Genomic DNA, 13,031 nt, shown 5'->3' on the forward strand with positions numbered 1-13,031 from the left:
TTAGAGAAGTAAGCATTACTAAAGGATCCAACTTCCACAAACTTTTCATGCATAAAAGGAGCACTGTGGATATGCTGTGATTATTTACTATTAAGATCTGCATACAGAAAAATGTTATTGTCTAGTTGTTAGTATCTAATATAACGAGTATTCTTGGCTAGTGGGGAGTGTGTGATATTTGCAGCAATGTTCACATCTTTTGTCTGTGTGGGCAACAAAAGTTCTGAAAGGAATCAATTTCTGATTTTAGAAATTTGAATGTCTAAAGAAGTCTGTTTGTATGGTGTGCACCTGCACTACAGACTCTTTGAAATGGCCAAATAAAAACCCTAACCGTAAAAGAGAAAGCATAACGAGGACCAAAGTAAAACAAGACAGCGGGGGTGAGTTAGAGAAAATGGGTCAATGTCTAACAGTGGTATTAAGGATCAAAGAGGTTCTCCTCCTCCTACCTCTGAATGAATTATAAGCATGTGAGATGCTCATTTTTCTTTGTCCTTTTTTCTGTTTTCAATCAGTTGATCATTCGCTGGTGTTAGGCAAGAGTTAAAAATTTAGTTAGCAGCTGAGTCAGAAACAGAAACACCAGAGGCCCAAGGACACTGGTAGCTGTAAACACTTGATAAACTTACATGGTCAAATATCCTCCCAGTAACTTGGCTCTTAGAAGAGAACAAACCCTCCCTTCACAGCCCTCCGGATATTTGTAAACACTCACCCCCACCCCCACCACTTTGCCTAAAGGGCAGTTATAGATAATCGATGTAATCAAAATAGCTTTGATGCGTATGTTCTGTTCCTGTCACTGTCATGTTATGTGCGTTCTCTGTCTCTGAAACAATGTTTGTCTCTGTAAGAACAAGATAAATGCAAATGAAGTGATAAGAGAAAGGTATATAATTGGTCTCTGTAACCCCACACTTCTGAAGCTGTTTATCAGTCTTCCCGGTACCGTGAAATAAACCCCTTCAGTATTGTCTGTCCCTGCCTGATTCTTGGGGAAAAGAATCTCCATGCTTCACAATGGGCTAGTGTTAAAAGTGAGTTTTCTGATCCTTCCCGGACCATCCGATGTCACTTAAGTCAGTGGTTCTCAAACGTTTTTTTCCCCGGACCACTTGAAAATTGCTGAGGGTCTTGGAGGACCACTTAATGATCTTTCCAAATGTTTGTACTGTTAGCTAACTATTGTAAAGCGCTTTGGATAAAAATGCTTGATAAAAAACCCTTAATAATAATTAACCTTTTTGTTCTACAAATAAATGCACATATTTTAATATCAGTAGTCTTACCTTTCTAATGTGATGGATGTGACCTCTCTTCCTCCGCCGCAGCAGCCCCAGAGCTGGGGCTGGAAAGGAGGGGGGTTCTCCCTCTCTCCTCCACCTCAGCAGTCACAGAGCTGAGGCTGGGAAGAAGAGCTGTCTCTCCCCAGCAGCTGCAGCCCTGGAGCTGGGGAAAGTTGCCTCTTTCTCTGACCGCCACAGCCCTGCATGTCCCAAATTCCCCCCATCCCCTCTTCTCACCCCACTGCCCCCTCCCACCTACCCCCTATTCCCCCCAAGGCCATCACCTCACCTTACATCTGTGTCTTCTCCAGGGTCCAGGCACCTAATTAGTGGAGCCATGCCTGTGCGGCTCCACTAATTAGGTGGGTGGCCCTTCATTCTCTCATGTGCGGCTGCCCAGGTGCGCACCTTAGAGGGAATTATCCGCGGACCACCTGAATGGAGCTCATGAACCATTGGTGGTCCATGGAGACCACAGTTTGAGAACCTCTGACGTAAGGCATGCAGTGAAGTTTGCACCTGGGTAATGCTACTCTTGTAAGTTGGGTTGCACGGGTGCACTGTAGATAGTGTAAGGAAGAAGCTTTAGTCCGACTGACGTTGATGAGACGTAAGCAAGAACAAAAGTGCTGTGCTGAATAGGTATGGGATTACATATGGGCTTACAGTTAAGTACATTCTTATTTGCTTTGCTGAATTGGGCCCTAAGGAAAGAAATTAATATAGTGTGCAAATGACACGTTTGATAGATAATAGACCATTTAGTCCAACTAACTCCTGACTTGAATGGGTCAGACTCCCTAGCAAGATTGGCCTTTAACAGCTGACACTATGAATTGGCTATTTGAAATGATCCTTTTTGATAAGAATAATGTCCAGTACATAGCAGCGTCATGAACTAGCAGTAGGATTGGAAGAAGATAATTTAGTCTACAGAGGACTTTGCCCAGTATACTTATTGAAATCAATTAGATGTAAGTACAGTTGAATGAATGTTGATCAGTGCTAACTTTTTTTTATTATTATTTTTTAAAGAGAATGGTGGTCTCTAGTATTATTTTTTTTGTAATAGATTCCTGGGTTAGCAGTGAGATGGTCATGATCAGGCTTGAATCTTTATAACACTCAAATGGATTTAAAAGACAAAGTGGGAGATTTTCAGCCATGCTGCGGCTTCTTTGTGACACTGTTGCAGTGCAAAGGGCTGTCAATCTAGTGCTGGAACAGAGTTTAGAAGGCATGGCTGGGGACTGGCCAGATAACTCTTCCGCTTTGTTGATCCCTAGCTTCCAGAATAACCCCTTGGGACCACAGTCAGCCTGGTGCAACTTACAGCAGCCCTGAGGTTACTTTATATTGTGTTGGGGCATTGGGCCAGCTCCAGAATTGGAGAACTGTTAGGTGGCATAAAGCCCCCAATCCTGAATGAAGCAAGCTTGGCTGGATCCCGGCTAATATATATTTGTTTGTTCAGTGGAACTCACTTCTGCAGGATATTGTTTAGGCAAATAGCTTAGTAAGGATTTTGTGTGTTTTTTTTTTTTTACTTCATCTGAAGCAGCTGGCATTGCCTATTGTCAGAGACAGGACACCATCTAGATGGTTCTTTTCCATTATGGCAGTTTCTATGTTTTAAATAGATAAGAGCTGTCAGAAGCAACCTAATTTTTAATACATCATTTCCAAGCTCTGCCAATGAGATTTTAGCAGTGAGGTTAATTTATTTTTCTCCTTTGATTGCTGTTATCCTGCTCCTGATTGTTCTAAACACAAGGACATTTAATTAGTTGTGCATGTTTATTTCTTCTTCAGGAGATAGGTAATTCATTAATCTGTCACTGCAAACATGCCCCAGAGGAGTTTTGTGTTTTCTAAAGTTTAGGGTTTTTTGGGGGGGGGGAGGGGTGGGGGAGGAGTGGAGGAGGAAGGGAGGGAAGAGCTGAGGACGCTTTTTGGTGAATCCCATTAAGAGTGTTATTAACAGCATTTGCATAGTTTGAGGTGGGCTGTATTTGGAAAGAGCTGTGAAAAATACCTCACTTGGATTCTTCAGGGGTTGTTTTTTGACCCCTTCCTCTATCTTTATGCAGACATGAACAATGAGAAACGGTTCATCAGATTTATAAATAATTGGAATGGGAATTACGGAGTGTATATCACAAGTTGTTTTCCCCCAGTTGAATCAACCTGGCGTCCTAGCACAAGTGTGTTTTGATTACCACACTGGAGCCAGCCTGACCTCTCCTATTCTTTTTTTCCTGGGTGACTGGAGGCTGAAACACAGAGCTGAGGTAAAACAGCCGTGCTCCAAGGAGGGCATTTGGAATCATCCCACCAACGTCTGGATGATTAACAGGGAAGTATTGGGGTCAGAGCTTCATCAAAAGATGAGTGTGCCTTACTGCTGGATGGAAATACCCTGGGTTTTGATGGTGACTGCCAGAATATGTATGTGTGTTGTCTACATGAGTTCAGACACAGACAAGGGACAGAAAGCATTACTGATGTATTGCTTTCTTCCCCAGGTCCGAGTCTGAACACACGTATACAAAACATACATGCATACATATTCTGGGGACCACCATCAGAACGTGGTGTATCTCACTGTAAGACACACTCATATTTTGATGACGCTGTGACCCCAGTACTGCCAGCAGTTAATCATCCAGACATTGGTGGGGTGATGCCAATTGCCCTGCTTGGTGCATGGCTGTTTTACTGCTGTCTGTCTGTCTGTCTGTACGCAATCCCTCAAGTTTATAAATCTAGGCTCTTTAGCAGGCTTGTTAGTTCACAGGTACAGAATTCCAGGAATGCTGTAGTTTGTTAAAGGACTGGTTATCGTTAGATAAAAGTGTGTCACTTCTCCCGTAAGCAATTTCCCTTAGGGAGGTGGTGGGAATTAAAATAACTGCATCTAATAAACTGAGTCTTTCTCTAGCATGATAAAGACCTGATTCCTGCTGTACACCTAGCAGATATTAACTCCTTGGTTCCTGGAGGGGGCAGTGCTGGTGCATGATGTGGGAGTAGGTGGATTCCACAGCAGAGAAAAGGAATGGAGAACGATTGTTTTGTTGTTTTTTTAAATGAAAATTAGGAATTTCTAATTAATTCCAAAAGAGAGTGTGGGAGACCCAATATTTTTACTTTCATAAATGAAGATTTCAGTCCGGTTGCTGTCAGTCAACATCTGTGTTTCTTATTATGTATTTCCTTTTATGGGAAAGTCCTACAGAGTTTATGTAATAGAAAATGATAACATTTCAACAAGTTTCAATACAGGTTTAATGGAAAATTATACCCCTGCTACCGAAAGGAGATTCTTAGTTGAGGTTTTTAGAGTTATTTCTAAAGATCTTGATTATATTTCTGTAGAGGCTTTCGTGTTTCATCCCAATTACATTCTACAGATCTTTTCCGTAAGGATTGGTTTGATTGAAGGAAGAAAATGCCCAACCCTTGCTCTGGGTGCCTCCGGCACACACTGTCAAATATGTTCATCAACTATAATTCCATATGATATAATAATCTACCCATACAATCTTCAGTGATAAATACCCACTAATTAATACCAATAACATTCTAAACTCCCTCATCTACCCATCAAGGCACCGCTTACTTAACGGCTCCAGAACTATGTTTGTCTTATCTATGCCCATTTTACCATTTTTCTTCTAGTTACAATATTTGTCATAAGTAAAGCTTGTCGAAATTAGTTTGACAAAACTATTTTCTGTTGGAAAATGCTATTTCATGGAAATCAAAATGATTCTCAGCAATGTGTTGATTTCAACAAAAATTTTGACAGAAATACTTTCAAATGATTTGAAATCGAAATGGAGTGTCCTGTTGGACTTTCTTATTTTGCTTCTACTTTCCCATGTAGTTTCATTTAGACTTTTATATTATAAAATATTTATTTTAATGTTCTATATTTTAACATTTTATATTATAACATTTTGAAGTGATTTAAATGAAATGTTTTTTTCATAAAGACATTTAGACATTTCTCAATTGGAATTTCTGTTCCCCCCAAATTTTGACATTTTAACCCAATTCATGATGAAAACAAAGTTTGAAATGTCTGAAATTCCTGCAGGATGGGAAATTCCATTTTCCAACCAACTGCACTCAACAGCAATAAGATGAAAAGGAATTTTTTCAGTTTTATTCAACTATTTCTAGTAGAATGGTGACCCAAGTCATCTTTATTGAATGACCAGTGTTCTCCTTATCTGAAATAAGATTGTGATTTGGGTTTGTCTAGGGCTTGAAAACTTTTCTTCCTCATTTTACACCTGGAATAACACGTTTTTTTGTTTTGGTTTTTTTTGCAGTGTTTGCAAACATTATTTGAATAAATACTATGGTTAGTATTCAGTGGTATTCACAACCTATTTTACTAGCTTTTTCACAAACATGTTGCGAGTTCAACTCTGTTGTTCCCAGGCATGTTTGTCTAAAGGTAGAGTATTTGTGCTTATGTGTACTAACATGGTTTCTCACATGATTACTTATGCAAATTGCACAAATATTTGTACTGGAACTGTTTGCTCTTTTGTCTTAAAAACTCTTTTGGTCTGGGAATCATCCAGTTAGGTGCCAGGAACAATACCACCCGAAACAGGTGACCAATCTCACTGCATGTGCGTGAATTACAAATAGTGAATACTGAAAGCAGTTGCTGTCATGAATAGAAAGCAATTCATCACATAAATTTTAAATGAACAAATTGTTAGAAACTGAAGTGTGTTTTCAGGTAATTCAGGGGTAAATTCGTTGAAGATATAGTTCACTGTGAATTACTTGTCGAACTCTGGATGTACTACATATGACTAGATTTTATTAAATGCATCTTGCTCCTTACAAAGTACCTTTTAGCACTGCAACTTCCAATATTAGCCTAGTGCTACCAAAGAGCTCTTTTTTCCAAGAAGGTAACATCTTGTGGCTTAGTATTATCATTCATCTTGAACATGGTTAAAATGGCATGTCCTCTTTCTTGCACACTGCATATTTTAGCAGCTGTAACTTATTTTTGAAATATGCATCTTAGTGCTGCACTTCTTTTTTGGGGGGGAAAAAAAGCAGCTGCGTTGATTTATACCAGCTAACTGCACTCTAGTGACTGAACTGGAAAGGAATTATGTCTACTGAAGTCAAATAGTATATTTCAAGGTTATGTGCTTGTTTTATTTAATAGAAACAAATTCAAAGATGCACCATACAATTACAGCAATGCTTTTTAGAGTATTTGGAAAGCACCCTCTTAAGCATTTTCTTGTGAAAAGGTGTTTCTTACTGAAGAGCGTGTCGTATGGTTTGTTTTTTTTCATACCTTTCCTGAGCTCCAAATATTATTTTAGACTTGCCACTGACTATAAATCTCACCTCACTCTTCCAGTTCTGGCTCTGAACGTGGAAACATAGAATGGACTTCTTGCACTTTGGGGGTCCCTGCTTCCCCTCTTTCCCTTTCTAATTTACAGAACGAGTATGGTATAAGCAGGACCAGTGAGGCCTGTCCCAAAGCTGCACTACTAATGTGCACCAACCTTGACATGGTTGGACCAAGTGTAGGTGTGAGAGGGTAGTTTTTTCTCTGTGCCTTTTCCTTCCCTGGACTTCATGCAAAGAAAGGTTGTTAGTTGAAATGGTGGTACCCCATAAGAAAATGCCTTCTGGGTAAATGAGCCACCACCCAACTGTTCCCTGTAGGATCTCTGAAAAAGTACATGAGGAGCCACTTGAGTTGTCTCGTCTACCCTTCCTAGAATTGACGGGCATGTTACCTAAATCTTATGGTCAAAGAGTCAAAGGCAGCTAATGCATCAAAAGAATCTCCAAGGACACAAGATTTTCATCCATTACCCCAAGGAAATCATTAACCAACATGACCAATGCAGTTTCTGGACTGCAACAGGCTGGCTGGGCTGAGGAAAGTCAGAGATACTTTTACTATAAGTGGCTTCACCATCTCAATATTCTTACCCCCAAAATAGATTATCATGAGCAAAGCCCTGTGTCTGGGGGATAGTTCCACAGAGTCGTCTCTGTCTGTCCTGAGGAACTAAAGAGTAGAGCTGGCTGAATTCCCTCCCCCACCTCTGGAATATTTAGATGAGAACAAAGACAAATAATTTTCTTTTAAATTTTCCATGGAAATTTTTGATTTTTAATGAAAATTCAAAAACAGAAGTATTTTGTTTTTCAGTCATTCAGCTTTCAGTGAAAAAAATGAAAAATTTCCACAGAAGGTAGACAGTTCTTGTGAAAAATTGTATTTATTCAAAACTCCAGTTTTCCGTTGAAAACCAGTTTCAACAACAAAAAAAAATTCAACCAGCCCTGCTAAATAATATAGGGGACTGGTAGATGGTCTTGTTGATAAGAAGATATTGGACTGGGACTCTGGAGCATGGAGTTCAGTTCCTCATTCTATCAGAGATTTTCTGTTTGACTTTGGGAAAGTCTCTTAATCTCTCTGTGCCTCAGTTCTCCCTCTGTAGAATGAGGATAATGATACTTAGTTACCTCTCAGGGGTGTTTCGAGGCTAAATTAATGTTTGTGTGGAGCTCAGAAATGATGGTCATGGGGGCCATATAAATACCTCTGTAGACTGAAGGTCACCAGTTTGGTTTTGGATTTTGCTACCAAACAGCTGTGTGAGATGGGATGAGTCAGTCATTTCAGTTGAGTGCCTGGTGAACAGGTGTCCATATCTCACAAACCACCTTCATAACTGGAACCCTTATGGGCAGTTTCGTAAAGAAGAATGAATGAGATAGGGCAGTGGCTCTCCACCTTTTTGATAGTGTGACCCTGTATTGCAACAGATACAAGCTTTTTTTAAACCCCTTGCCCCTCCCTGCAGTCTAACCATAAAGAAAGTGAATGAGATTACGACCCCCCCACTCCCGAGCCTGTTCACAGTCCCCAGGCTGAGCACCCAGGTGCTGGGAGAGTGAATTATCTTTATAATCACAGAGCTGGGCCTCAGGTTATTGTTAAAGCACAGGACATAATGGGGAAGCCAGCACTTTCCCCTTCACCTGTGGACAAAAGACTTCAGTTTCCAGGGCTGTCAATCTGTCACTTTTCACAAACTCGAATAAATTCACTGAAATATGTTTTCCTTCCCGCAGACAAAGACCATGCAATTAAATTCTTATATTCCCAGACTTAAACATTTTCTTATCTTTTTTTCTTGCTAAAAATAAAATCCCTGGCAATTTTTCATTTTAGGAACCTGTATTTTATATGACTTGCAAGGAAACATAATTCCTCAGACTGTCCTATTCATTTCTCAGCCAGCCGGCTGTCTGACACTAAATTTCTTTGACAAAAAGAGACTAAATATAATTATATAGATATTGTTTGATCTATGTGCTCACCGCTCCCACCCTTGTCTATAGATCTGTCTCCGTGTTGGTCTGCCTAACTGTAAAAACTGCAGTTGGAGAGAGCTGGTTATATGGAATATCGTAATGCCAGTTAAGTTAGAAGGGTGTCCCCTGAAGCTGTGCTGGAAGTTAGCCCAGCTGTCTGTCAAATAAACTGTGACAAGCTTAGCTTGCACATGGACAGCTTCCTGACATCTTTGGGCACTTGGACACCACAGCTCCCGTCAAGAGGAGCACAGGAGAAATGTTGGTAGCTTGTATATTGCAAAAAGCATCACTCCTCCTGCTGCTGCTAACATTTATGATTCCTTATAAGTTGTACTTTATGTACAGGTCATTTGTATCATTGCTACAGAAACTCCTGTATGAAACAGGAGGTTCTTTGATAAAGCTCTTTCCAGTGTGTTGTCTTATTCCCCAGTTACAGAAGAACCCTGAATTCATTATTCTTTGTCACTTTTCAGGCAAAGACAACTGTGCCTAAGGTGCTTCTTTAACTGGACTTCATTTTCAATTTCTTTCTTTTCATCTACCCAGAGGTGACACAACTATTTATACCAACAGATCAAAAGTATACAATAAGCTCACTCTGAAATACTTGCTAATTGCCATCTCGGTGGATTTACCAAGACAGGTCAGAGACAACATGTCTTGTTAAGTCAGCTGTATTTTCAGACAGAGGAATACTGGCAGACTTGTAAAAAGTTTCCCTTTCTGAAACACAGCTAGTGTTGTTTGGTTTTCCAACAGGCAAAATGCCTGTAGATCAGATGCAGTGGAAAGGAGAAGGACCAAATAGAAAACTTAATAAAGTGGATAGAAACATGTCTCTTCGTACAAATATATCTATGTGTAGTATCTTAATTTTTGGAAGACCATGAGTGTATTAGATGCTAGCGACATTGGCAGACTGATATTACTGGCATAATATTGAGTGAAATATAAGTAGGATGGATGGTCTTTTGGTAATGCACAGGACAGGGAATTGATTCATAACTTTGTCAGCCTCAGGGAAGTCATTTACATTCTGTGTGACTCAGTTTCCCCACCAATAAAATGGATATCACACTTATCACATGGGGTGCTGTGAAATTTAATGCATTATTGTGTGTAAAGCATGATTGCAATACACATATTTATTTCATGGCTGTGTATGGCATACATGTACTGCAAGGAAGGCTTCCTTGACAGATTTTTATCGATTATGTCAATTAGGATTATGTCAATCCTACTATTCCAAACCTGCTAACCTCCAAAACACTTCTGTTATAGCATCTTACATCTGATTTATGACACTCCCTGCTATTCTAATCTTAGGTCTTTCCTGACCATATTGTAGGGCAGCTGTCCACTGGGCACTGGGTTAAGATCACCAGCCAGATTTCCTGGAGAGAGACAGTTGTGCTCTAACCTTCTGTTCCAGGTAGCCCTAAGAACTGCTCCTTTTGTCCTGCTGAACTCTTTCTGATGGAAGGACAAATAGCCCAAATTTACAGCTGGAAAATGCAAATGTGGCCAGGTTACTTTCGATCTCAATTAGTAGCCCCTTTGAATGGTAGACTAAAACACCAGGTCAGGGTCAGATGGAGGTAAGCATGGATCCACAATAAGGATCTTCGGGCCAGATTTTCCAGAGATATTTACGTGCCTAAATATGCAGATTTGTGCCTAGTGGGATTTTCAAATATGCCTAAGCAGGTTAGACACCTAAATCCCATTGAAATCAAATAGATATTAGGCACCTAACCTGCATAATCATGTTTGAAAATCCCACTAGGCACCTACCTGCATCTATAGCCACCTAAGTACCTTTGAAAATCTGGCTCTTAGCCATATTTGTGAACCTACTTCTCTGAGCTGCCCTAGGTGCTTAACGACCAGTCCTGAGAATTGGGCCTACATACTCTGAGCCATCACAAGGATTTGGAGGATAGCATTCTGCCCTCAATTACACCTTTGCAGTCAGGTGGGGTTGCAGCCAGGTACACAATCACAAATTGTCTCCTGGAAATTTAGTGGGGGCATCAAACTGAAAATTACCGAGATCAGAAAAAAATGTGATTCCCGACTGCATAGCAAGTAAGGAATCTTCATGACCCATTTGGTTCTTAAAGACACGCCGGTTACTTCAGTCTGTAGTGGGCAGTCGTTATAATCTGTTAAAAACTCAACTCCGTTGATGGAAAACTATGTGCCCATGGGGTGTTGGCTTTGGTGAGGTTTCTGCTTTCTCCCTCTTGTCATTCATCTAAAATCTCCCCATACTCTAACCCCTTTTCACTCTGAGATTTTAGTCTTTTCTAACTGATCTTTTTTTTTTTCACATTGCAGTCCCCACTCCATCCCAGACCGCCTGCGGATCCGAGTGAACAGGATTAGTTTACAAGATTACGAGGGGCTGCATTATGACAAGGAAAAACTGCGAGAAGCCTGTAAGTCAGTAGTGGCTGATTGAGCTATTGCTTTCTTTTGCCAGATAATGTCTGTAATAGACCTGATACTAGAAAAAGTGCAAGGATCAAGTATTCATTATGCGTAGCTTGTACATGGAATATACAAGTGTGTCCATAATTAGGCATGAACTTTGTATGTTATTTACATTAATCTTAGAATAACTGATCCTTGTTTATCATCCATGTATGGACTTAGACAGTAGTCATAAGTCAGGATAGTATGCTTGTACTGTGCACAGTAATTGAAAACAGCTGTCTTTTTTTTTTTTTTTTAAATCAGTGTCTCCCTGTTGGCCATATTGGATTTTACTAATTTTTAAAGATTCTGTAATTGACTTAAAATTTCCAGGCAGGTGTTCAATTATTGGATTAATCATATCATATCTAGGAGTTGCATTGGCATCTAGGATGGTCACAAAGCAGATACATTTGCCTTTGCAGGTGAATCCTGCAACCTGAATCCCTTATTCTTTAACAGCCCTCAGCACTCCATACAGGAAAAAAAAATCAGTGTTTTGTGTTCTCTTGTAGTGATTTAATCATAGAATATCAGGGTTGGAAGGGACCTCAGGAGGTCATCTAGTCCAGCCCCCTGCTCAAAGCAAGACCAATCCCCAACTAAATCATCCCAGCCAGGGCTTCGTCAAGCCTGATCTTAAAAACCTCTAAGGAAGGAGATTTCACCACCTCCCTAGGTAACCTATTCCAGAGCTTCACCACCCTCCTAGTGAAAATGTTTTTCCTAATATCCAACCTAAACCTCCCCCACTGCAACTTGAGACCATTACTCCTTGTTCTGTCATCTGGTACCACTGAGAACAGTCTAGATCCATCCTCTTTGGAACCCCCTTTCAGGTTGAAAGCAGCTATCAAATCCTCTCTCATTCTTCTCTTCTGCAGACTAAACAATCCCAGTTCCCCCAGCCTCTCCTCATAAATCATGTGCTCCAGCCCCCTCATCATTTTTGTTGCCCTCCGCTGCACTCTTTCCAATTTTTCCACATCCTTCTTGTAGTGTGGGGCCCAAAACTGGACACAGTACTCCAGATGAGGCCTCACCAATGCCGAATAGAGGGGAATGATCACATCCCTCAATCTGCTGGCAATGCTCCTACTTATACAGCCCACAATGATGTTAGCCTTCTTGGCAACAAGGGCACACTGTTGACTCATATCTAGCTTCTCGTCCATGTAACCCTAGGTCCTTTTCTGCAGAACTGCTGCCTAGCCATTTGGTCCCTAGTCTGTAGCAGTGCATGGGATTCTTCGTCCTAAGTGCAGGACTCTGCAATTGTCCTTGTTAAACCTCATCAGATTTCTTCTGGCCCAATCCTCTAATTTGTCTAGATCCTCTGTATCCTATCCCTACCCTTCAGCATATCTACTACTCCTCCCAGTTTAGTGTCATCTGCAAACTTGCTGAGGGTGCAGCCCACGCCATCCTCCAGATCATTAATGAAGATATTGAACAAAACCAGCCCCAGGACCGACCCTTGGGGCACTCCACTTGAAACCGGTTGCCAACTAGACATGGAGCCATTGATCACTACCCGTTGAGCCCGACAATCTAGCCAGCTTTCTATCCACCTTATAGTCCATTCATCCAGCCCATACTTCTTTAACTTGACATCAAGAATACTGTGGGAGACTGTAGCAAAAGCTTTGCTAAAGTCAAGGAATAACACGTCCACTGCTTTCCCCTCATCCACAGACCCAGTTATCTCATCATAGAAGGCAGTTAGGTTAGTTAGGCATGACTTGACGTTGGTGAATCCATGCTGACTGTTCCTGATCACTTTCCTCTCCTCTAAGTGCATCAGAATTGACTCCTTGAGGACTTGCTCCATGATTTTTCCGGGGACTGAGGTGAGGCTGACTGGCC

General features: G+C 40.8%; 1 protein-coding gene across 5 annotated transcripts in view; it reads left to right on the forward strand.

The window, feature by feature from the left end:
* The window catches only part of DGKI (diacylglycerol kinase iota), a 287,790-nt gene that overhangs the window by 193,179 nt on the left and 81,580 nt on the right, over positions 1–13,031 (forward strand). For all 5 annotated transcript variants that reach the window (XR_010592257.1, XM_008171112.4, XM_065565893.1 and 2 more), the window contains one exon: positions 11,028–11,128. Coding sequence is in view for 4 of the 5 variants with exons in the window: in XM_008171112.4 (XP_008169334.2) it covers positions 11,028–11,128 (101 nt within the window). In the remaining variant the exon portion in view is untranslated. The remainder of the gene's footprint in view (positions 1–11,027; positions 11,129–13,031) is intronic.

This window comes from Chrysemys picta, chromosome 1, assembly GCF_011386835.1.
Source record: "Chrysemys picta bellii isolate R12L10 chromosome 1, ASM1138683v2, whole genome shotgun sequence".
NCBI classification, from domain to species: Eukaryota; Metazoa; Chordata; order Testudines; family Emydidae; genus Chrysemys; species Chrysemys picta.